Here is a 25,102-nt window from a genome sequence, read left to right as displayed (position 1 = left end):
TTTCTTATAGAGGCTCCTATTACCCCCCACCCCCGTCCCGATTTTTCACACTTGCTGTCTGGTCGCCCTATTCCACCAAGCTGGCGTTTCTGCCAGAAAACTCCCACTTTCCTCTGCGTCTTTTGGAAGCATTTCTCCGCATTTCGTTTTGGTGGGGAAAATCCCCCTTTCTCCCTCTCTTTGGGTTTAAATCCCCCGCTCTCTTTTCCCACCTCGAGGGAAGCAAATCATCTGAAAAGATTCGGAGCGAAGCAGAGTCGGGATTGTTTTGGTTGGGTTCTGGGTTGTCTGACAGAGACAGGAATTGGGGTTTGGTTTGGGGCACCTCAGCCAGACCAGGCTGGAAAAGAGAGCCTGGGACTCCCCCGCCTTGCAAACATCTTCCTCTTGCGGGAGCCGTGGCATCTTTGCCAGAGAGACCCGCTCTGCACCGGGGGGCTTGCTCCTCGCACCGTCACACGGCTGCACAGCCCCGCGGAGGGCATCACAAGATCAGAAGCTCTTTGCACTTCTGCAGGGCGCCTTCCAGTCCATCCCCATTAGCCCCATCCGGGCCGCATGGCGCTGGGCGTTGGGCAGACGGATCAGGATGGCCCCTGCCCCAGAGAGCTGCCAGGCCACAGGTCGGACAGGGCGCGATCGGTAGAGGAAACAGGCAGAGAGGGGGAACAATAAGCCGAGAGCAGCAGAGAAGCAGCAGCCCCAGCTCAGCACTTGCTGGGCCAAGGCTGGGTGGGGGGGGTTGGCTGGCGCCGCAATAGAGGTGGGTTTTCAGGAGGGAGCTGAGGGAGCGGTTGCACTAATGCTGACGGGACGTTTGTCCCGTGTATGGACGTTGGGCGGGGGGAGGGGATGTCCCACCACCCACCACTGAGCGGCAGCCCCCTCGGGGTGTGACGTGGCAGCTGGTTCACAGTGCTCAGCAGGGTAGGACGGGACCTGGAGAACAAGAGCTGCGGGGGCACTTCGGGGGCAGAATGGAATCGCCCCACTTGGAATTTGGCCAGGCTTTGCTGGAAAGGCTTCAAGGGAGCCACAGGCCTTGGGGGCCAGGGGGCTGTGTGTGCAGGTGGGCAGGTGTGCATGTGTGGGTGTGTCCATGCACACCGGAGGGGTCAGCAAAGCAAAGATGGCCTGGTGCACAAGGGTGCAGGGGCGGCGAGTTATATACACTCATGGTGCCTGGGCTCCACCAATATTCAGGGCCCGGGGGCCCGGCTCCACCAATGTTTGGGGCCAGGTCTCTCCCTCGGCCCTGCCTGCCGCCCCCCTGCAGCTCCCCCAAGTGTCCCCCGGCCCCCACTTGCTGCCCCCACTCTCCTCCCCTGGCCCCAGAGACTGCGGCTCATGCTGACTCTGCTCTGCAGGCTCCCCGCATCAACTGCTGCTGCAGGGTCCTAGTGCCCCCTATTCACTAACGGCAGGGCAGACTGCCCTTACCCTGTCCTTCTGCCCTAGCCCTGAGCCTCTCCAACACCCCAAACCCCCCAACCCCAGCCCCAGCCAGAGCCCTCATCCCCCTGCACCCTAATCCTCTGCCTCAGCCCTGAGCCCCCTCCCACACCCCAAGCCTCTCATCCTCAGCCCCACAGCCCTCACCCCTGCAGCCCCTCCTATCCCCAAACTCCCTCCCAGCAGTTGTGGCTGTGCAGGCTGGAGAAGCAGAGATCCCCACCATGCAGGCAGGGACTCCTTCCCGTGGGGCCGGCCTGAGGGCAAATAGCACCCTGGGCGAACTGCCTGCGGGAAGAGGGGACAAAACCCCACACAGACCTTTAAAGCCTTTCAACCAATAGGAATGCAATATGCAAATAAACTAAAGTATGTCATCAGGCAATTAGAACCTAAGAACCTAAGAACCTAAGAACGGCCAGACTGGGTCAGACCAAAGGTCCGTCTAGCCCAGTGTCCTGTCTGCCGACAGTGGCCAGGGCCAGGTGCCCCAGAGGGAATGAACCGAACAGGGAATCATCCAGTGATCCTTCCCCTCGCCCATTCCCAGCTTCTGGCAAACAGAGGCTAGGGACACCATCCCTGCCCATCCTGGCTAATAGCCATTGATGGACCTATCCTCCATGAACTTAACTAGTTCTTTTTTTAACCCTGTTATAGTCTTGGCCTTCACAACATCCTCTGGCAAGGAGTTCCACAGGTTGACTGTGTGTTGAGTGAAAAAATACTTCTGTTTGTTTTAAACCTGATGCCTATTAATTTCATTGGGTGACCCCTAGTTCTTGTGTTATGAGAAGAAGTAAATAACGTTTCCTTATTTACTTTCTCCACACCAGTCATGATTTTATAGACCTCTATCGTATCCCCTCCATGTCATCTCTTTTCCAAGCTGAAAAGTCTCAGTCTTATTAATCTCTCCCCATACGGCAGCTGTTCCATAGCCCTAATCATTTTTGTTGCCCTTTTCTGAACCTTTTCCAATTCCAATATATCTTTTTTGAGATGGGGCAACTACATCTGCATGCAGTATTCAAGGTGTGGGCGTACCATGGATTTATATAGAGGCAACATGATATTTTCTGTTTTATTATCTGTCTCTTTCTTAATGATTCTCAACATTCTGTTCGCTTTTTTGACGGCCGCTGCGCATGAAGTGGATGATTTCAGAGAACTATCGACCATGACTCCAAGATCTCTGTCTTGATTGGTAACAGCTGATTTAGACCCCATCATTGTATATGTAGGGTTGGGATTATGTTTTCCATTGTGCATTACTTTGCAATTATCAACATTGAATTTCAGCTGCCATTTTGTTGCCAAATCACCCAGTTTTGAGAGATCCCTTTGTAGCTCTTCTCAGTCTGCCTGGGACTTAACTATCTTGAGTACTTTTGTATCATCTGCAGATTTTGCCACCTCACTGTTTACCCCTTTTTCCAGATCATTTATGAATATTTTGAATAGGACTGATCCCAGTACAGACCCTTGGGAGACACCACTATTTACCACTATCCATTCTGAAAACTGACCATTTATTCCTACCCTTTGTTTCCTATCTTTTAACCGGTTACTGATCCATGAAAGGACCTTCCCTCTTATCCCGTGGCAGCTTACTTTGCTTAAGAGACTTTGGTGAGGAACCTTGTCAAAGGTTTTCTGAAAATCTAAATACGCTAGATCCACTGGATCCTCCTTGTCCACATGCTTGTTGACCCCTTCAAAGAATTCTAATAGATTGGTGAGGCCTGATTTCCCTTTACAAAAAACATGTTGACTCTTCCCCAACAAATTATGTTCATCTCTGTGTCTGATAATTTTGTTCTTTACTATCGTTTCAACCAGTTTGCCCGGTACTGAAGTCAGGCTTACCGGCCTGTAATTGCCGGGATTGCCTCTGGAGTCTTTTTTAAAAATTGGCATCACATTAGCTACCCTCCAGTCATCTGGTAGCTGATTTAAACGATAGGTTACAGACGACAGTTAGTAGTCCTGCACTTTCACATTTGAGTTCCTTCAGAACTCTTGGGGGATCCCATCTGGTCCTGGTGACTTATTGCTGTTTAGTTTATCAGTTTGTTCCAAACTCTCCTCTAATGACACAATTGGCTTAGTTATTGGTGCTGTCACAGCTGCCCCTCCTCCAGCTCTCAGCTGTTCAGATCTGACTGCAAATCCCCCCAAAACCTCTAATCTGGGGGTTTCTTTTCTTCGAGCGGAACCATACAACCCGTATCCCTGCAGGCGACCCACGGCGGAGGGACTCGCTGAATAGAATTTTTAAAAAAGCGTGTTCTTTATTTTATTATTCTTTCTATTACAGTTGCATCTGGGAACCCCAGGCCCGGAGCAGGGCCCCATTCTGCTAGTCACTGGGCAGTGCAGACAAGTAAAACTTTCCCCATACGCTCAGACTCTAGGTGGTCTTTGGGAAGCTCTCGTGCAATTGGTGCGTTGCTGATCCGCGAGCTCCATCAGTCTTCTCCTCAGCTAGTCGAAACACAGACCAGCGGGTTGGCCCCCTTGCTCCGCAAGGATTTCCCATCTGAGGCCACGCTGGTGCCAGCTCTCGTTGCTCAGACTTTGGTGCTTTTGCCAAACGGATTTGTTTGTTTTGTCCCTGTAACAAATTAGTAGCCACCTAGGAACTTTGCTGAGGCAGCCGGGATCAAACTCAGGGTGTGTCTACACAGCAAAGAAAACCCTCTGGCTGGCCAGTGCCAGCCCATGCGGGCTCACGGGGCTCAGGCTGTGGGGCTGTTCCTTTGCTGTGTAGACGCCCGGGCTTGGGCTGGAGCCCCAACTCTGGGACCCTCCCACCCTGCAGGGTCCGAGAGCTCAAGTCAGCTGGCACAAGCTGCGGGTCTCTAGCTGCTGTGCAGACATATCCTCAAAGTCTTTTGCTTCAAGTCCACAATCCCCTAAGCTAAAGGAGAATCCCACTTCACTCTTAACAGTATAGACCCTATGACACACAGCTGAGGAGTTCTGATTCCATCCAATACAGGGCAGTGTAGAGTAGCAAGTAAGGGCTTGATTCTCCCATGTGCTTCATTCTGAACAGGCAGTATGTGTGTAAAACACATGCTCACACGCACACACACACAGAGCCCTTTCATAATGAAGCCCATGGGAGAATCAGGCCCTTGCTTGCTGTTTCACACGGGCTGTCCTAGTCTGCTCGTAGTCCTACCCACAGTTCAGGTTCTCTAACACCTCCCATTATAAGGCCCTATTTTCAGTCGCTTATAACTTTGCCAAACTTCAACCATCCAAGCTGACATTTGCAAAGCTGGGCATCTGCCTCAGGCTGCATTTTCCTGGACAGGTTCAGCAGAAATGGTGCAGCCCTTTCCGAGAACGAGAGGAGGGGCAATATATTGTTCCGCCCCTGTTAAAACAATTCATAGGGCCTTTTGTTTGAGAAGTTCTAGTGTGTCCGTGCTTTGGCGCAGGGGCTTAAAATTTGGTGGGGAGGTCACCCTGGTCACTGGGATGAGTCTTTTATTATTCCCAAGAAAAGCTGCCCAAATTTGGCCAAGTTATAGGCCTCTGAAAAGTCTCAATTTACACGTGCTTAGTAGAACCTTGTTAGAGTTCCGCAGCTAAATTTCCCATTGATTCCAACCTCACTGAGCACGCTCAGTCCCCTTTCAGCTTCTACATGTGACCGGACAGCACATGCGCCATCCCCACACAGTGGCTGAGCGTGCTCCAGCCCAGACTTTCCCTGCATTTGCTCCTCCTGGCTGCCAGTCTTGCCAGAGGTTACAGTGTCAGCCAGGCCCTGTACTGACATCAGGGAGCCTGTGTATATCCTGGGTCCTCAGTTACCCCCCTGCTGGACCCAGGAAGTGCAGAGGAGGAAAACGCCTGATTTGAATACCGAAGGGACAAAAGAGCCATAATGCATACACACAAGGGGGCTGAATTAAGGTTATGTGGGCGCCCTTCCTTCTGGTATTTCCTAACTTTTGACTGCTCAGTGTTGCAACCTCAGTGTTCTCTAAACATAGTGTGTGTAATAATGTAGCAGAAGAGGAACCTGGGATGTGGAGCGGGCCCAGGGTTCTGGTGGCTCTTGTGTTGCTCGTGTGGTTACTGGGATGCCATCAGAACACCTGTATGTGGGTCGGCTTGTGGATCATTTTTACCAGCTACCAGTGTAATAGCCTGTGTATGCTCTGGGCAATACACACACTGTGTGCACACCCACACAGCTGCCTAGCGGGGGTTAATATAGGTCTCTACCCCCAAGCAAGGAGAGACCACACAATTGGTCACACCACAAGTAACAGTTGGTGCAGGCTGTGACAGATGCTCAGAACTCTGAGTCCCCTTAAGGGCAGAAGGGACCACCCTGGTTAGCTAGTCTGGCCTCCTGTCTAACACAGGTGTTCTGGGGCATTGCACCATGAGATTACTCTAGTAACAAGGGGCGAATGGCGTGCAGAGTCCTCTGAGCCAGACATGGACCCTGCTTGTGGCTTCTCTGTGGCTAGCAGGCGGGGAACCATTTTATCTAACTCGAGCCCAGTGCGGCCCCGGGGCTGGTGTGACAATGTGACGCAGCAGGGAGGGGGAGTGTTGACCTGGGAATGTGGCAGGGGAGTTTGAATGAAGTGAGCTGTAGCTCACGAAAGCTCATGCTCAAATAAATTGGTTAGTCTCTAAGGTGCCACAAGTCCTCCTTTTCTTTTTGCGAATGGGAGACCTGAGAGCCTGTCACCTGAGCCAGGAGGGGGAGGGGGAGGTGACACCTCTGCCCGGGAATGTGAACAGAGACTGCAGCAGGGAACCTGCTGGGGGGGTTTAGTTTCAGTTTGGAGCTGGGGAGAGGAACACAGGGAACCCCAGGGCTGGGGTCTAAGCTCCCTGCTCCCCCAGAAGAACTTGACTGAGGGGTCCTGGTTGTACCCACAAGCTCTGTTTTGGACTGTGTTCCTGTTGTCCAATAAACCTTCTGTTTTACTGGCTGGCTGAGAGTCTCAGTGGATCCCAGGAAGAGGGGTGCAGGGCCCAGACTCCCCCACACTCCGTGACAACTGGTGGCAGAGGTGGGATGTACTGCACCCCGTGAACGGCACTTCCTGCAGTAAGTGACTGGGGAGCAGTAAAATGAAGGGGGATTGACAGGGACCAGGCGTGCTGAAGATTCAGAGAGAGAAGGTTTCAGGGGGCGGTTAACCCCTGGGAGTGTGTGACCAGAGAGAAGGACTTTTGCAGTAACAGGGTCCCCCGGGGGATTGCAGTGAGTGGTCCCAGAGGCGGAGGAGTCTGCAGCTCGACCCTGGCAAAGAGTCGGTGACCTCAAGAAGGACTGGCACACTAAGGGCTTTTCCTGGAAACCGTGGGAAGCTGCCCGGCCTGCGAGGGGCCAGCAGGGAGATGTACGCTAAACGCCTTAAGAGCGACCTGGTGGAGCTGTGCAGGCAGAGGGGGCTGCGCATCGGGAGGTCCACCAAGGAACAGCTGATTGCCCAGTTGGAGGAGGGGGATCGCTTGGATGACCCGATCCCTGTCCCTGAGGGAAGCCGCCCGGCAGACGCAGCGTGGGCCCTGGGCCTGACCGGGCTGGGAGGGGTCAGACTGCTGCCAAGGACACCCCGAGACCGTTCCTACCTATGTCTGGGGGAGGGGTTGGGGGAAGCCCAGCGAATATCGAGGGCACCCTGACCCCGGCAGCCAGCAGGGGATCCTCCCGGCGGAGCTCCCCATCCCTGGAGCGGAGGCGGCTGGAATGGGAGAGGGAGATGAAAATGAGGGAGCTGGAGGATCATGAAAAACAAGGTAAGCATGAGCAGGAGGAGAAGGAGCGGGAACATCAGGAGAAGGAGAAACAAAGACAGCATGATCTGGAGCTGGCCAGGCTGAGGAGCAGTGGGGCCCCGGCTGCGGTGAGTGCGGGGGGACCCAGGACTGCAAGGAACTTTGATAAGTGCTTCCTGGCCCAGCGGAAGGAGGGGGAGGACATAGATAGCTTCCTGACGGCCTTTGAGAATGCCTGTGAGCTGCACAGGGTTGACCCTGCAGACAGGCTCCAGTTCCTCACCCCCTTACTGGACCCCAAAGCCGTGGAGGTGTACAGCCGGATGACAGGGCCGGAGGCAGGAGACTATGAACTGTTCAAACAGGCCCTGCTCCGTGAGTTGGGCTGACCCCCGAGATGTACCGGAGAAGGTTCCGGAGTCAGCGTAAAACGCCTGAGGTCACCTACCTGCAACTGGTCAACCGGATGCAGGGGTATGCCCGCAAGTGGACAGCTGGGGCCCGAGCTAAAGAGGACCTGCTTGACCTAATTGTACTGGAGCAACTGTATGATCAGTGCCCTTCCGACCTGAGGCTGTGGCTGGTGGACAAAAAGCTAGAGAATCCCCAGCATGCAGGGCAGCTGGCCGACGAGTTTGTGAACAGTCGGTCGGGGGTAGCCGGGAGGAGTCCCAAAAGAACAGCCCCCTCCCCCCCCAATGCTGAGAGAGAGTCACCATGGAGCCTCCCAGCGGGGAAATAGGGAGAACCCCCTCCAAAGGGGAACGCCTGGCGTCGGGCCCCTCCGACCCGCTCGAGGGGACCAACGTGACCTGAGCTGCTATCACTGTGGCCAGAGAGGCCACGTACGGTCCCAGTGCCCTGGGCTCAGGGACAGACTGAGCAGACCCAACCTACCCAGGGTTAACTGGGTAGGGACCCCGCTGGACGAGGGGAAGACGGCCCAGGCAAGGGGGGCTACCAGTTTACCACCTGCTCAGGAGGGAAGAGTACCCCAGGCCAGCTCCACCAGAAGGCTGGAGGCTCTGGACTCAGGGTGCTCGGTTTACAGGGTGGGCGTGGGGCTGTCCCTCCGGAGAGAGTGCCTTGTTCCCCTGGAGGTGGATGGGAGGAAGGTCAATGGATACTGGGATACGGGCGCGGAGGTGACGCTGGCCCGGCCCGAGGTGGTGGCCCCAGATCGGGTGGTGCCCAACACCTACCTGACCCTGACGGGGGTGGGCAGGACTCCATTTAAGGTGCCTGTGGCAAGGGTACACCTGAAATGGGGGGCCAAGGAGGGCCCCAAGGATGTGGGGGTACATCACCATTTGCCCACTGAAGTTTTGATGGGGGGAGACCTAGAGGACTGGCCAAGCAAGCCCCAGACCGCCCTGGTTGTGACCCGTAGCCAGAGCCGGCGAGGGGCACTGCACCCTGACCTTGGGGAGGGTACCACACCGGAGGCGCAGGACCCTACCCTGGTGGGGAGGGAGCGCCGAGGGGCACGGCTCAGAGAGGCGGAGGCCTCAGACCTGGCCACTGAGGGGGAACCGGTCCCCATCCCTTCCCCAGCCACTGAGTTCCAGGCCGAGTTGAGGAAAGATCCCTCCTTGCGGAAGCTCAGGGACCTGGCCGACCTCAGTGTGGGACGGACCATGAGGAGAGGCTGCCAGGAGAGGTTCCTGTGGGAGAAGGGGTTCCTGTACCGAGAATGGGCTCCCACAAGGGAAGTGGAGTCCTGTGGGATCAGGAGGCAGCTGGGGGTCCCCCAGAAGTATCGCCGCAGGCTCCTGTCCCTGGCCCATGACATCCCCCTCGCAGGGCACCAGGGAATCCGGCGCACCCGGCAGAGGTTGCTACAGAACTTTTACTGGCCCGGGGTCTTTACCACGGTCCGGCAGTATTGCCAATCCTGTGACTCCTGTCAGAGGGTGGGGAAGGCCCGGGACAAGGGGAAAGCGGCTTTGAGACCTTTGCCCATCATAGAGGAGCCTTTCCAGAAGGTGGCCATGGACATCGTGGGGCCTCTCAGCAAGACGACCCGGTCGGGGAAGAAATACATTCTGGTGGTGGTAGATTTTGCCACCCGCTACCCCGAGGCAGTGCCCTTAGCTTCCATTGAAGCCGACACCGTGGCCGATGCGCTCCTGACCATTTTCAGCCGAGTGGGGTTCCCCAAGGAAGTCTTGACAGACCAAGGCTCCAACTTCATGTCGGCCCTGCTCCGGTGCTTGTGGGAGAAATGTGGGGTCCGGCACGACTGGGCCTCAGCTTATCACCCCCAGTCCAATGGGCTGGTGGAGAGGTTTAATGGGACGCTAAAGATGATGCTGAAAACCTTTATGAACCAGCACCCGCAGGACTGGGACAAGTACTTACCTCACCTGCTGTTCGCGTACAGGGAGGTGCTCCAGGAGTCGACCGGATTTTCGCCTTTCGAACTGTTATATGGAAGGAGGGTGAGGGGCCCCCTGGACCTGATGAGAGACGAGTGGGAGGGGAAGGCCACTCCCGATGGAGAGTCAGTGGTGGAGTATGTCCTGATCTTCCGAGAGAGACTAGCAGAACTCATGGGCCTGGCCAGGGAGAATCTGGCCACGGCCCAGGGGAGGGGGAAGGTCTGGTATGACCGCACGGCGCGGGCCCGTGCCTACACCACCGGGGATCCGGTGATGGTTCTCATCCCCGTGAGAAAGAACAAACCACAGGCCGCCTGGGAGGGCCCTTTAAAGGTTGTCAAGCAGCTCAAGGAGGTAAACTATGTGGTGGAGCTGTCGAACTGGGCACACCACCGCCGGGTGTACCATGTGAATATGATGAAGCCATATTATGCCTGGGGGAATGTGGTGTTGGCCGTGTGTGGACAGTGGGAGGAGCAGGGAGATGACCCTTTAGTAGATCTATTCCCTGGGACCAGAGCTGGTTCCCCCCTGGAAACAATTCCCCTCTCGGATCAGCTAACCCCTGCCCACCAAGCTGAGGTCAGGGGGGTGCTGCATCCGTACCGACAGCTGTTTTCCAACCAGCCTGGACGCCCTAATCTGACTGTCCACTGGGTGCAGACAGGGTCGCACCCGCCGATAAGATGCTCCCCCTTCCGAGTCACAGGGAAAACTGCTCAGGACCTGGAAAGAGAGGTCCGGGACATGCTGGCTTTGGGGGTGATCCAGCCATCTGCCAGCCCTTGGGCCTCGCCGGTGGTGCTGGTCCCCAAAAAGGACGGGTCGATCCGGTTCTGTGTGGACTATCGGAAGCTCAATGCCATCACTGTATCTGATGCCTACCCCATGCCCAGGCCGGACGAGCTCCTAGACAAGCTGGAAGGAGCTCGGTACCTCACCACCATGGACCTTACAAAGGGCTACTGGCAAGTGCCGCTGGATGCAGATGCCCGGCTGAAATCTGCCTGACCCTGCCTTTCGGCCTCAAGGGAGCGCCGGCCACCTTCCAGCGCCTAGTGGACCAGCTCCTGAGGGGGATGGAGAGTTTTGCCGTGGCGTATATTGATGACATCTGTGTCTTTAGCCAGACCTGGGAGGACCACGTGTCCCAGGTTAGACAAGTGCTGGACCGACTCCAGGGGGCTGGGCTGACTGTAAAAGCGGAGAAGTGCAAGGTGGGGATGGCGGAAGTATCTTACCTGGGCCATCGGGTGGGGAGCGGCCGCCTAAAGCCGGAACCAGCCAAGGTGGAGGTGATCAGAGACTGGCCCGCTCCCCACACCAAAAAGCAGGTCCAAGCCTTTATTGGGATGGCAGGAAACTACCGAAGATTTGTGCCCCACTTTAGCGCCATAGCCACCCCCATCACTGAGCTATGCAAGAAGGGGAAGCCAGACAAGGTGGTCTGGACCGAGCAGTGCCAGGTGGCTTTCCGGGCGCTGAAGGAGGCTCTGGTCAGTGGCCCAGTTCGGGCAAACCCAGACTTTGACAAGCCCTTTGTGGTGTTCACCGACGCCTCAAACACGAGACTGGGGGCGGTGTTAATGCAGGAGGATGAAAAGGGGGAGAGACACCCCATTGTGTACCTGAGCAAGAAGTTGCTACCCCGGGAGCAACACTACGCGGCCATCGAGAAGGAGTGCCTGGCCATGGTGTGGGCCCTCCAGAAACTAGAGCCCTATCTCTTCGGGCAACACTTCACCGTCTACACCGACCACTCTCCCCTGACCTGGCTGCACCAGATGAAAGGAGCCAACGCCAAGCTCCTGAGATGGAGCCTGCTCCTGCAGGATTACGACATGGACGTGGTCCACGTGAAGGGAAGTGCCAACCTGATAGCGGATGCGCTGTCCCGGAGAGGGGGCCCCGAACTTCCCCAGGTCACTGGTCAGAGTGACCCCGCTCAGTTCAGTCTCAAGGGGGGAGAGATGTGACGCAGCAGGGTGTGGGGAGCGTTGACCTGGGAATGTGGCAGGGGAGTTTCAATGGGAGACCTGAGAGCCTGTCACCTGAGCCAGGCGGGGGACGGGGAGGTAACACCTCTGCCCGGGAATGTGAACAGAGGCTGCAGGAGGGAACCTGCTGGGGGGGGTTAGTTTCAGTTTGGGGCTGGGTGGTGGAACACAGGGAACCCCAGGGCTGGGGTCTAAGCTCCCTGCTCCCCCAGAAGGACGTGACTGAGGGGTCCTGGGGGTACCCACAAGCTCTGTTGTGGACTGTGTTCCTGTTGTCCAATAAACCTTCTGTTTTACTGGCTGGCTGAGAGTCTCAGTGAATCCCAGGAAGAGGGGTGCAGGGCCTGGACTCCCCCACACTCCGTGACAGCTGGTCTCAGGGACAAGAACAGAACATGATATTGTGACAAACCGGTGGCCATCTAGGACGTGCCAGCTGCCGTCGCAGAACACAGGCGGCATGGTCTGTTGCATGTGGAGGCCACTTGAAACGCCATGGCTACAGCTAGGATAGAATCCGGGGCCTCCTGGTCCAAGAGCCCTGATCATACACTGAAGGGAAATCTCCACTAGCTTGCTGCGGTACACAGCCAAGGACACACAATGGAACATTTCTGTCCAGCAGGGCGCCATAAGGAATCACACATGCGATTACAACAATTGTGTTCCAGCCAGTCATCGAAAGTGTATAGGACACAGATTCCTGCCCTTATTATTTCAAGTCTCCTCTCTCATTCCTGACCCCTCCTATGAGAATGTTCCTGAGTGAACCCTGAGTTGAGACTGGAGGCAAAAACAGGCCATGGTCCCTGCTACCAACATAGAAACTGCAAATCTGCCTGCCTGGGTGAAAAAGCACCTGAAATCTGCCAGTGCCTGGTTGTCCCGGCCACAAAGACTGGACTGAGGCTCTGTCTACACTGGGGATTGCTGCAATTGCACCTAGTGGTGAAGCTGCTCAAGTGCAAACCCCGAGCGCAGGCATATTCAGATCCCTGGCCATGCTGGTGTGAGCTCACCCTGCTTGCAAGAACCTCTGCAAAGGTGCTAGAGGTTTGTACTGGGAGAGCCTGATAGGCTGGGCTCAGGGCAAAGCCGCAGGGCTGCAGCCCAGCCTTGCTCCTGTCTCCTCAGCTGCCGTCCCTGCAAGAGACGCTCCAGGGCACTGTCCGGACACTGGTTCTTCCATCACTCCCTCTTGGAGGCCGTTGGTGATCTCTTCATTAGCAGCTGTTTGGGTACAACTAAGCTAGAGGGAGGCATTATCATCACCCCCGCCCAGCTGCCCCTCCCGGAGCCAGCCCGCCGGGCCTCACGCTGGGGCCGTGAGTGAGCGATGGCCCCGGATGATGCTGGAGGGCGTCGCTGGCTGGCTATTGTGCAGTGCAGCTTCAAGGATGAACGCCCGGCCCTGTGCAGTGCGCACGCTGCTGCCTGGCCAGGTGATTGCCCGGCCTGCGATCGCCTGCTGAATGTAAAACCCGATCCACCGAGCAACCAGGGCACCTAGAAACCCGCAGCCAGCATGGAGAGCAGAGACAGCCCAGATCACCCAGCTCCTTAAACTCTCATCAGAACGGTCACACTGGGTCAGACCAAGGGTCTGTCTAGCCCAGTGTCCTGTCTCTGACAGCGGCTGGTGCTGGATGCTTCAGAGGCAATGAACAGAACAGGGCAATGATCCATCCCCTGCCATCCAGTCCCAGCTTCTCTCATGGTATTTTCTCCAAGAACGGGGCTATTTACTGGGGGACTCCTGGCCAGACTAACTCAGGGTCTTTATCATCCACCTCTCTCCCTGCAGGGGCGGTGAGATGTGATTAGTACTTGCAATGCAGCGGGCCACAAGCCCCAAAGCAGGGCTGTCATCCCATTGTGTTAGTAGCTGTACAAAAACAGAGGGCCCTGCCGCACAGAGTTAATATTCTAATTCCACATGAGAGGCGACAAATGGGTATAAAACATCTGGGGAAGGGGAAGGACACTATCAGGGCTAGGAACTCATGTGACACTGTGGGCATGACTAGCTGGTTTCAAAGCTGAGTTTTTATTTTATTTTATAGTTATATTTTGTAACACACACACACAAAGATGAAGACAGAAGTGAAGAGACTCCCATAGCAAACTGCTGTGGAGTTTTGCTGTGAACAGTTAATCAGCTGCCATGTTCCAGCCCAGAGGTGGCTGCATTTGAGTGGTGGTGTAGCGATTCCTGTCTTTGCATAGGTCCCCATTGCGCTGGGTGCTGAGGGGTTTCAGTAATCCTGCAGGGTTCAGCCCACCCTGCAAAGCGCTTGGTGGCCGCTTGAGACGGAAGGGGGGAGAGAGGGCATGAGGCGCCATTACTCCCCACTAATCCGTGTTTGCTCTGTCGGGCTTACAGGCGGGGCTGGGGCACAGGTTTCACTGGCATGGCTTTGGGATGGATGCAGTGCGGAAGCCACCCCAAATGGGTGCCTATAAACCTCTGCTCGTCCCCACGTGGCCGGGGTGTGCCCCCAGTTTCGCAGCGCTCTTAGCAATGGTGTAGAGAGCAGTTTGATGCATACTGCTTTCCGTATCCCGGGGAGGCTTCGCTCCCAGCTGGCCTGGGACGGTCACAGCTGATAAATGGGAATCCTGGGACCGTGACCCAAAATGGAGCTTCTTCTCAGCCACAGAATGCTGCGATTGCTGGCTCCTGGCCCAGGCTAGTCGGCAGTGGTCCATCCCCTTGGAGAGGGGGTTTCCAAGGCCATAACACAGGAACAGAACAGCTGAGAATGGGGCCCGAGGGAGGGCTGGGGACAGGACCTCAGAGCCCAGCTCCCTTGTAGGGTTGTATTTTATGGAGCACTCAGGATCAGAGGGCTGAGATGAAAGGGGAGTGGGAGCCTATTAATCTCACAACAAAGGCTTCCCGGAGTTAAGAATGGCAATAAAATGCTTTGGGTGTGTGTGGGAAGCACTGGGTGGGGGTGGGGGTGGGGGTGGGGGAGCCCAAGCATGCATGTGCAAGGACATGTGTGTCAGTGAACAAGGGACAGAGGTGTGTCCAGGCACGGAAGAATGGCTGAGCTAGTGGTTAATGGGACTTGGGAGGGCCGGATTTGATTCCCAGCTGGGCCCCAGCTGCCCTGTGGGACCATGGAGCTTAACTCCGAAGAGGGGTTAAGTTTAGCTCACACATTGCTAACATGCACTAGCAGGGACCAGCCTGTCTCTGAGCTTAGACCCAGGGCAGCCCTGTGGAGCTCGACATCGCTGGATTGGCTGCGTTGCAGTCTAATGGCTTTGGGCCTCAGTTTCCCCATCTGTGCAGTGGGGATAACAGTCCTTCCTCTGTTGGCCTGGGCTACTTGGACTGTGAGCTCTTGCCTGGCACACGGTGTCTGTGCAGCACCTTTGGAGATGAGAGCTTGGGAGGGATGGGGCGGGGACAGACACTGCCCTTTCAGTTACTTTGCTCTCACATTCTAGGGCTGCGTGTGGCTGAGCCCCGGTCAGGGCTGGTGCAGGCATCAGCAGACCTCCGTGACCTCACAGCCGCAGGGACTCTTTCAGCGGGGCACCGCTGTCAGGGCAGGTGTGGGACCTACAGTGTGCTAGGCGGGCGCTCTCTGAGAAGGGGCCATGGGGTGGAGTCTCCCCAGCAAGGTGCAGCTCAGATACATAGCTGGGCTGCTGCCTTGGACCCTGATAACATGCCCAGGGCCCTCACTGGGATTTCCAGGCCACTGTGCTGCACCTTGAACAGACACGGGCCAGGGACAAAGCCAGAGATCACAGCAGCTACCTCCACTCCAAGCTCCAAAGCTTTTGGTCACAGCTCTGTCTCCCACCTAACATTAGCCCCGTGGTTACGTCAGTGTCACTGAGAGCAGAGTTGGACCCTAGAGACAGGTTGTGACGTTATTGACTTGAACTGGGACCGTATAGATCATTGTTGCAACCAAGGTCCTGTAGTGGCATCAAATGTTCTCCAGAGACTTGATTTGAACCTGCCGTTTATTCTATGCCCACCAAGGCAAACCAAACTAGCCAGACAGAGAAGACTTTGGTTTTACCCCCCTGGCTAACCACAAGTCACACAAGCAATTCCCTTAGACACCCCAGTTTCCCAGTATCCCCACCAGTGCCACTCGGTATGGGGACAGATGGTTATGAAAACCAATACCCCAGTAAAAGAAAAAGGTTCTCCTGATCCCAAAGGACCAAGCCCCAGACCCAGGTCAATGTACAAGTCAGCTCTTACCCACAAATCATGCTGTTACCAATCCTTTAGCATCTAAAATCTAAAGGTTTATTCAGAAAAGGAAAAAGATACAGATGAGAGCTAGAATTGGTGAAATGGAATCAATGACATACAGTGATGGCCAAGTTCTTGGTTCAGGCTTGCAGCAGGGATGGAATAAACGGCAGGTTCAAATCAAGTCCCTGGAGAACATCCCCAGCTGGGATGGGTCCTTCAGTCCTTGGTTCAAAGCTTCAGTGTGTAGCCAAGTCCCTCCAGAGGTCAGAAGCAGGACTGAAGACAAGATGGAGGAGCTGCAGCAGCTTTGTATAGTCTCTTGCCGTGTGGTCTCTTTCTGTGTCCCAAGGACAAGCTGTCCATCCCATGGCCTGGAAACACCTCAGAGTCCTGTCCCTAGGCAGGTCCCTGCACACCTGGCTGAGTCCCCAGGCGTGTCTGCCTTCTCTCAATGGGTCAGTTGTGTCACTGATGGTCCTTAATGGGCCATCCAGCAGGCTAGGCAGAGCTGACCCCAACATGTCTGGGGTGTCCCCCAGAAGCAGAGCACAAGTTTGAACTGCAGACAGTACAGAGCCAATATTCATAACTTCAACTACAAAAATGATACACATATACAGATAGCATAATCCTAACCAGCAAACTATAACTTTGTCTTAGACACCTCATTTGACCCCCTTTATACAAGATTTGGTGCCACTACAGGACCTGGGTTGCAACAATGATCTATACGTTCCCAGTTCAAGTCAATAACGTCACACAGGTGCATGCTAGACCCTCCGTTGCAACAATGTAACATTCCTTCTAGCCACTAGGAACACAGCACTGGCTTCAGCTGAGCCCTTCTGTGCCCAGGAGACAGTGCCGATGGGGCAAGGGGTAACACGGCCCAGCGTGCGTGCACCTGAGGAGGGATAGAACGGGGAGAAGTGGTGCTAGCCCTTCCCGCAGGATTTCTAGCCCGCATGGAAATATGGGAGAAGATGGAGGCTCTGAGCCCTCCAGCTTGTTCCACGCGCTGGCCTGGCTCCTGTCTGTGCCGCGACTGAGCAGCACGCTATCCCCACCGGCTCCCGAGGCTGCAGTTCTTGCCCTCTGCCAAAGAGATGAGGGCATCTGCCTCTTCCCCCTCCTCTCGCTCCAGGGACAACGAAGGCAAAGGGGGTTCAATCCCAAAGGCCCAGCAGCAGGTCCCCCAGGTGAGCCCGTGTGCGCCGATGGCCCAGGGACTGCAGGGTGAGGGGGCGTCTCAGGTAGCTTGGCCCGTGGAGGGCTCTGGAGGCAGAGAGGGGAGACCAGTGTAGGGAGCTGAGCCCTCGGTGCCAAGCAGGCGGGTCGCAGCACTCTGGAGAAGTCGTGTGACCGGAGTTGTCATTCCACAGTGCAATGTCCACGGGGGGCGGCTGCGGACACATGTGAAACAGACGGGCAGCTGTAGAATCATAGAATCATAGAATATCAGGGTTGGAAGGGACCCCAGAAGGTCATCTAGTCCAACCCCCTGCTCAAAGCAGGACCAATTCCCAGTTAAATCATCCCAGCCAGGGCTTTGTCAAGCCTGACCTTAAAAACCTCTAAGGAAGGAGATTCTACCACCTCCCTAGGTAACGCATTCCAGTGTTTCACCACCCTCTTAGTGAAAAAGTTTTTCCTAATATCCAATCTAAACCTTCCCCACTGCAACTTGAGACCATTACTCCTCGTTCTGTCATCTGCTACCATTGAGAACAGTCTAGATCCATCCTCTTTGGAACCCCCTTTCAGGTAGTTGAAAGCAGCTATCAAATCCCCCCTCATTCTTCTCTTCTGCAGGCTAAACAATCCCAGCTCCCTCAGCCTCTCCTCATAACTCATGTGTTCCAGACCCCTAATCATTTTTGTTGCCCTTCGCTGGACTCTCTCCAATTTATCCACATCCTTCTTGAAGTGTGGGGCCCAAAACTGGACACAGTACTCCAGATGAGGCCTCACCAATGTCGAATAGAGGGGAACGATCACGTCCCTCGATCTGCTCGCTATGCCCTTACTTATACTTCCCAAAATGCCATTGGCCTTCTTGGCAACAAGGGCACACTGCTGACTCATATCCAGCTTCTCGTCCACTGTCACCCCTAGGTCCTTTTCCGCAGAACTGCTGCCTAGCCATTCGGTCCCTAGTCTGTAGCGGTGCATTGGGTTCTTCCGTCCTAAGTGCAGGACCCTGCACTTATCCTTATTGAACCTCATCAGATTTCTTTTGGCCCAATCCTCCAATTTGTCTAGGTCTTTCGGTATCCTATCCCTCCCCTCCAGCGTATCTACCACTCCTCCCAGTTTAGTATCATCCGCAAATTTGCTGAGCGTGCAATCCACACCATCCTCCAGATCATTTATGAAGATATTGAACAAAACCGGCCCCAGGACCGACCCTTGGGGCACTCCACTTGATACCGGCTGCCAACTAGACATGGAGCCATTGATCACTACTCGTTGAGCCCGACAATCTAGCCAGCTTTCTACCCACCTTGTAGTGCATTCATCCAGCCCATACTTCCTTAACTTGCTGACAAGAATACTGTGGGAGACCGTGTCAAAAGCTTTGCTAAAGTCAAGAAACAATACATCCACTGCTTTCCCTTCATCCACAGAACCAGTTATCTCATCATAAAAGGCGATTAGATTAGTCAGGCATGACCTTCCCTTGGTGAATCCATGCTGGCTGTTCCTGATCACTTTCCTCTCATGCAAGTGCTTCAGGATTGATTCTTTGAGGACCTGCTCCATGATTTTTCCGGGGACTGAGGTGAGGCTGACTGGCCTGTAGTTCCCAGGATCCTCCTTCTTCCCTTTTTTAAAGATTGGCACTACATTAGCCTTTTTCCAGTCATCCGGGACTTCCCCCGTTCGCCACGAGTTTTCAAAGATAATGGCCAATAGCTCTGCAATCACAGCCGCCAATTCCTTCAGCACTCTCGGATGCAACTCGTCCGGCCCCATGGACTTGTGCACGTCCAGCTTTTCTAAATAGTCCCTAACCACCTCTATCTCCACAGAGGGCTGGCCATCTCTTCCCCATTTTGTGATGCCCAGCGCAGCAGTCTGGGAGCTGACCTTGTTAGTGAAGACAGAGGCAAAAAAAGCATTGAGTACATTAGCTTTTTCCACATCCTCTGTCACTAGGTTGCCTCCCTCATTCAGTAAGGGGCCCACACTTTCCTTGGCTTTCTTCTTGTTGCCAACATACCTGAAGAAACCCTTCTTGTTACTCTTGACATCTCTGGCTAGCTGCAGCTCCAGGTGCGATTTGGCCCTCCTGATAACATTCCTACATGCCCGAGCAATATTTTTATACTCTTCCCTGGTCATATGTCCAACCTTCCACTTCTTGTAAGCTTCTTTTTTATGTTTAAGATCCGCTAGGATTTCACCATTAAGCCAAGCTGGTCGCCTGCCATATTTACTATTCTTTCGACTCATCGGGATGGTTTGTCCCTGTAACCTCAACAGGGATTCCTTGAAGAGGGGAGAGGGGCTTCACGACCACAGCTATTTGGGCATCCGGTGGCGCCAGAGGGGGTACGGGACGGGTGCCACGGAGTGCAGCAGGACGCTCGGAGCGCTGGGTCTGAGAAGCGTCCGAGTGTTTTGCTGAACCACGGTCACTCGGGGCCTTTTGGGGCTTGGCCATCCTGGTGCGGCTCCAGTGGGACCTTCTGCAGCAGGAAGGGGCTGGCACCAGCGTCCATGCCAGGCTGCACTGCCTTGAGGCAGGCGCCCTGGACAGTGCACAAGAAATTGCCTTCCCACCACGAAACGCATTGCAAAGACTTCAAAGTGGTGAATGCCTCCCAGCTCTTCGTGCTCTGGAATTTGGTGCTAATTTTCCTTATTACAGGGTTACCACATGGTGGGGGGCTGCCCAATCTGTGCTCCAGAGGTTTTAGAAGCAAGGGCTGTGCTGGGCGAAGGTGAGACTAGCGCCCCCAACAGGCCAACCCCGGGGCTACCCTCACCCTGGGCAGGGCACCAGAGCCGTGCCGGGGGTCTCCAAGGAACATCCTCATCCAGCTGTCTGGACAGGCAGACCAAGGCTGGGCCGGCTGCTCTCAGGTGCACTGGGATGCTGCCGGGATACACTCGTGGGACTAGGGGGCACAGCTGTTCACGGGCAGAGGGCAAAGCCCTGAGATCTTGGGATGGGTACCGATGCTGCGCTTGGCCCCGCTGGCTCTGGGCCCAGCGAGCCGGAATTACCTGTTCAGCCCCAGCAAACCCCCTTCCTTCCCCTCCCAGAGCCGGGGTTTCCCGGGCTGGAGGTGCTGAGCTCTCCCCCACCGGGACGTGCTAGCGAGGCAGTTCGGGGGGTCCGGAGTAGCAGCTGTGTGGGCTGGTGACCCTGCTGGGTGGGTGGGCGGGAGGGAGGTGGTCCAATAGGCTGGATTGCAGGATATTGACACTGTGTTCCAGGCTGGCACACCCAGGGGCATCTGGTGGGATCACCCTGCCCTGCCCCTGGGACGGTGTGTGCGGCCCGGGGGGGCCAGTGATCAGGCCCCTCCTGGCTCAGTGCCAGTCTCCGTTCCTGCTCACACCCAGCTCTACACTTTCCTTGCACCCTGGCTCTCAGCAGCGGCAGACTCCAGGGGAACGCTCTGGCTTCCAGCCAGCCTTTGGCCAATGTTCTTCCACCCACACAGGCCGTGGCCACCCACATCAAACAAATCAAACCCCCCTCCCCGAGTCCCCACGAACAACCAACTCCCGGCTCCTGGCCAACACCACAAACACCTGCTCTGTCCGCCCACACCCTGCAGCAACCGCACGCGGCATTGCCCTCCCCTGCCCCGCCCCAAGTACAGGCCTGCTGCGTCCCCACGCGGAGACCAGAGGCCTGTCTGCTGACCGGGGCTAACCACCCGCCCACGCCAGCATGCCACCTGCACCCAGCATGGCACCAGCCAAACCCACCACCCGGGCCATGCCCACGCCCTGCGTCACGACTGCTGGGGGGAGCCAGGAACCACGACGCTGCCGGCCCCCACCATTCAGACAGTGCAAGTCAGGGCCCCACAATCCCACACTCTTTAGGAATAATAAATAAGTGGTTCTGCTTAGGAATCAGACCATTGGATGGGGAGGGACGTCCTGGGTCAGCTGCCCCCACAGATCATCCCCTTCGTAAACTGATCAAGTTCCATCTTCAGAGCAGACAGGTGTCTTGGCCCCCATTCTTCCCACCTCCGCTGCTTAGAAACCTCCTTCTCCTTCCCAGCCTGTGTCTATGCATGGCCAGTTTATCCCCTTTGGCTACCATAACTCTCCTCCCTTCCTGGGGTTTGCCCCCCTGCTGCATTTAGAGACAGCAATCAGATCTCGTAAGAGCGGCCCTCCATCCCCCTGGTCGTCTCAACATCGGTTCCTCTTCAAATTCATCTTCCTTGAAGGTGGGCGGCCCACCGTGTGCACAGCCCGGTCCGATGGCATTAACACATCCCTATCTTGATGGGGAACGCCTCGCCTCACACAGCTTCCCATCGTGTTTGCCTTTTTCATGGCTGCAGCACATGGGTGGTGCAGTTATCCTGGGTTAGGCTGGCTGGTTCCTGAGCCTTTACATCATGCTCATGCCAGGTTTTCATGCTTTCCTCTGCAACAAGGGTCCAGATCCTCAAAGGTGTTTAGGCACCTAACTCCCATTGGCCCGTACTTCATTTTCCTTTTTAAATGAAACCTGAGTCTCCTCATAATCACAGGACTCCAGGAGCTGGGGCTTTAAGAAATAAACCAAATATCATGAGTTGGCAACACTATCGTTATACAGTCTTTTACAGGGCAGATATGACACCCCCACACACACACACCCCATATGTACATCCTCCCCCAACATATATCACATTGTCCCTCCCCCCACACTACATCACAGACAATAATGCTACAGTCCCTGTGCTGAGAGTCACAGGCAAAGCAGATGCTGGTATTTTTGACCCAAAGTCTGGTTATATGAAGGGTGGAGGGGACCCAGGCAGAGTGGGGGTATACAGAGGAAGGGCAGGAGGTGGGGACACACTCCAACACGGCTGTATAAAATCTCTGGATTTCTGAATTTTAAACAGAACTGAGAGGGGCTCCGGGGTCAGACTCTGGCTCCAGGAGAAGACTTTTGTTTTGTCATAAGAAAGGACAAGAGAATCAATCAAATCTCTCCAGGTCTGCCAGAGCCCAGGTGGAAGAGGTAGACATGGGGGGATTTGATTTTTTGCTCTGTTTTGCCTAAAAACCTTGTGGTTCTGTTTCAACCATCTGTCAAAGTACAATCCTGTGTGTGTGTGTGTGTGTGGTATTGTAAGGTAATGGATCTCTCTAGCTCCATCCCTGTTTGTGTCAAAGAGACTGCTGCCCTCTACTGACTGGAATCAGAACTGCTCAATAGTGTGTCCTATGACCTGTACTGCTAACAGCTCATGGAGATTTTCCTTTAGCTCAGCGTATTAGGGGCCACCTCTGCTTTTCGAGTAGGCGGCTCCAAGTTACTCTAGAGTTTCTGGCTCCTAACTGGGGGAATCCAGTGTGAATTCCCTTGGAACGGCAAACAGCAAGCAGCCTTTGTGAGAAACCTAATTGACCGAGAAAGAGATGGCAGTGCCCAGAAACCGGCCGGCTCAGCTAGATGACTTTAGTGGTGCATGCTGGCTGCGTAAATGGAAGGAGAAGGTGGATCGATCATGGAAGTGGGCGGGGAATGGAGAAGACCCTGCTGATGAGGGCAGCAGAGTTTAGCGCTCACGAGCAGCTGTTTTCGTGCTAGCTGGCTCTATTTCCAAGCCTGCGTGCTGGGGCGGCTGCCCAGCAAAAGCAGCGAGCGGCTCCGCCATGCTGGCGTTTTCAGAGATGTTTTAACACGAGTGGATGTTTAGCGCAAGCAGGACAGGCAGGTTTGGTCCAGCCCCCTTTAGCCGTAAGCTGCCCTGCAAAAACCGTTCGCGTTGTGTCCACACTGGGGTTTACGAGCGTGTCCGTTCGAGCTAAACTCAACCCCTCACCGGAGCAGCTGAGCACCTCTCACTCAGTGAGGAGTTTTATCTTCACAGCTCTCCTGGGAGGCAGGGAGGGAGTTTCCCCATTTGACTGCTGGGAAAACGGAGGGTCTGCAGGCGGGAGGTGTGACAGCAGCTAGTGGCGATCCAGCGAGATCAAAGCCAGCTTGAGTGACAATTGCAGCCACGCCGCGGGAGCTGCCCTTCGTAGCCGGGTTCTGGGTGGGTGGGGCTAAGCCACGGAGCCTCCTGTGCTCCGTCAAAGCCAGCCTGGCGTGTCCTCGTGCGAGCAGCCAGGCCTCCGGCTGCCCAGCGCACGTCCCCAAAGGGCCACGGTCACTGAGCCGCGACTCCAACCGGGGGCTCCAGGCCCAGGCCTGTGCACTTTCGCTAGCCGGCCTGTTCAGGTACCATCAACCCTCTTCCCTAAAGACCAGGGCTTACGTGGCTGCTGTGACCGATCCCCCATGTTCGGCGTCCCCTTTCTCCTCGACGATTAACGCAGCTCGTTAACGAGCCGTAGCAAAGGCAGGTGCGGCTCCGGTGCAGCGAGCTCGCGGCTCAGTTCCAGTTGCACACGGGGGCTGGTTTGCTGTCTGCACTGCGTTTGCAGCAGGGGGTGCTGTGCTGGGCTTAACGAACCCCCTTGTCCCCCCAGGTGGTGCTGGATAACATGCGGAGGAAATGCAAGTGCCACGGCACCTCCGGCAGCTGCCAGCTGAAGACGTGCTGGCAGGTGACCCCCGAGTTCCGCCTGGTGGGCTCCCTGCTCAAGGACCGCTTCTCCGGGGCCACGCTGATCCGGCCCCACAACAGGAACACGGGCCAGCTGGAGCCAGGCCCCGTGCGGCACCGGCGCCGAGCCAGCGTTGGCGACCTCATCTACTTCGAGAAATCGCCCGACTTCTGCGAGCGGGAGCCGGCCCTGGACTCCCTGGGCACCCAGGGCCGGCTGTGCAACAAGAGCAGCCCGGGCATGGACAACTGCGAGAGCTTGTGCTGCGGGCGGGGTCACAACATCCTGCGCCAGACCCGCAGCGAGCGTTGCCACTGCAGATTCCACTGGTGCTGCTTCGTGGCCTGCGAGGACTGCCGCCGCACCGAGTGGGTCAGCGTCTGCAAGTGAGGCGGCCCGGCGCGGCTTCCCTTGGCCCCGGCCGGTGCCGCCCAGCCCGGTTAACGCTCCTTCCGCCCTCTCCGGGGCCGCGCCGGCCCCTGCCGCGGGGAGCGGTCAGACGACGGCCCGGGCAGACCCCGGCGCTGCTCGCAGACGGGGAGAGACCCCGCGCCGGGACCCGCAGGGCAACTCTGTGGCGGGGCGGGGGTGGGGTGGGGTGGGAAGGGAAGGGTGGGGGGCGTTTCCGAGCTATGTACCCTTCCTTCTGCTCAGGGACAGCATTAGCCACAGCCCACGGGCTGCAGAGGCTGGATGGGATTCGGGCCATTCGTGAGCAGCTCTGGCAAAAGCTCCGTCCCCACCCAGTGTGGACACGGGCAGAGACCTCCAGGGAGCAGGGGACTAAATATCCCAGCAGTCTCCCCTCGCCCGCCCGGCTCGTTCAATGGAGAGGGGCAGCTCAGGACTCACCGGACTGCACTGAAAAGGGATTTCCATATGAAAAAAACATGTAAGCAAGATTTGTAAGGACACTAACCCAGTGTTTCGAAGAGGAGGAGGGGTCCCCAGCGCCCCGGGGCCGTGCCACGCGCGCCCGTGGCTGGTGGTGTCTGGTAAGTTATTTTATTATCGTGAATAAAAGTGGATTGGAGACGGCGCCGTGCAGCGGTTCTGAGCGTGGGCTGGGGGCGGGAGATTGGGAGAGGGTTTTAATGGAGGGGCAGCCCCCTCCCTGCTCTGCAGAGTCCCCAGGGGTTTAAAGGGAGCTTATGCGGCTAGCCGCTGCTGCGGGAAGGCAGAAGAGACCCCCTAGAAACATGGGGTGCTCCTTTGACCACTTTAACCTCCTTCGCCCATTGGCTCTGCAGTCCCACTGAGCCTCCTGGCCCCACACAGGATCCACCCCTGGGAGCAGAGGGGTCAGGATCTCCACGGATCAGTGGGAGCCGGTGGGAAGCTAGGCCCCAGGCGGTTGTGAAATGGACACGGGATCCAACACAGCCACAGAGGCAGCCTCCTGTCCTGCCGCCGGCCACGCTGTATGTGTTCTGGGGATACAGCTGGGCGCAGAGGCCCTGGAGCTGCGGGGGGCTGGGATCTTCCACCAGCACAAACGTCACTCGGGAAAGACAGGCAACCCATGG

General features: G+C 56.1%; 1 protein-coding gene across 2 annotated transcripts in view; it reads left to right on the top strand.

Moving 5' to 3' along the window:
- WNT10A (Wnt family member 10A) overlaps positions 1–24,148 on the top strand; it is a 52,757-nt gene extending 28,609 nt beyond the window's left edge. For both annotated transcript variants that reach the window (XM_084643405.1, XM_084643406.1), the window contains one exon: positions 23,499–24,148. In XM_084643405.1, coding sequence (XP_084499531.1) covers positions 23,499–23,966 — 468 coding nt within the window. In that variant the 3' untranslated portion in view covers positions 23,967–24,148. The remainder of the gene's footprint in view (positions 1–23,498) is intronic.
- Positions 24,149–25,102: the final 954 nt, after the last annotated feature.

This window comes from Lepidochelys olivacea (genome assembly GCF_965140295.1).
Source record: "Lepidochelys olivacea isolate rLepOli2 genome assembly, chromosome: 11".
Classification (NCBI taxonomy): Eukaryota; Metazoa; Chordata; order Testudines; family Cheloniidae; genus Lepidochelys; species Lepidochelys olivacea.
Note: the sequence above shows the minus strand (reverse complement) of the source record. Positions and strands in the feature narration are given on the sequence as shown.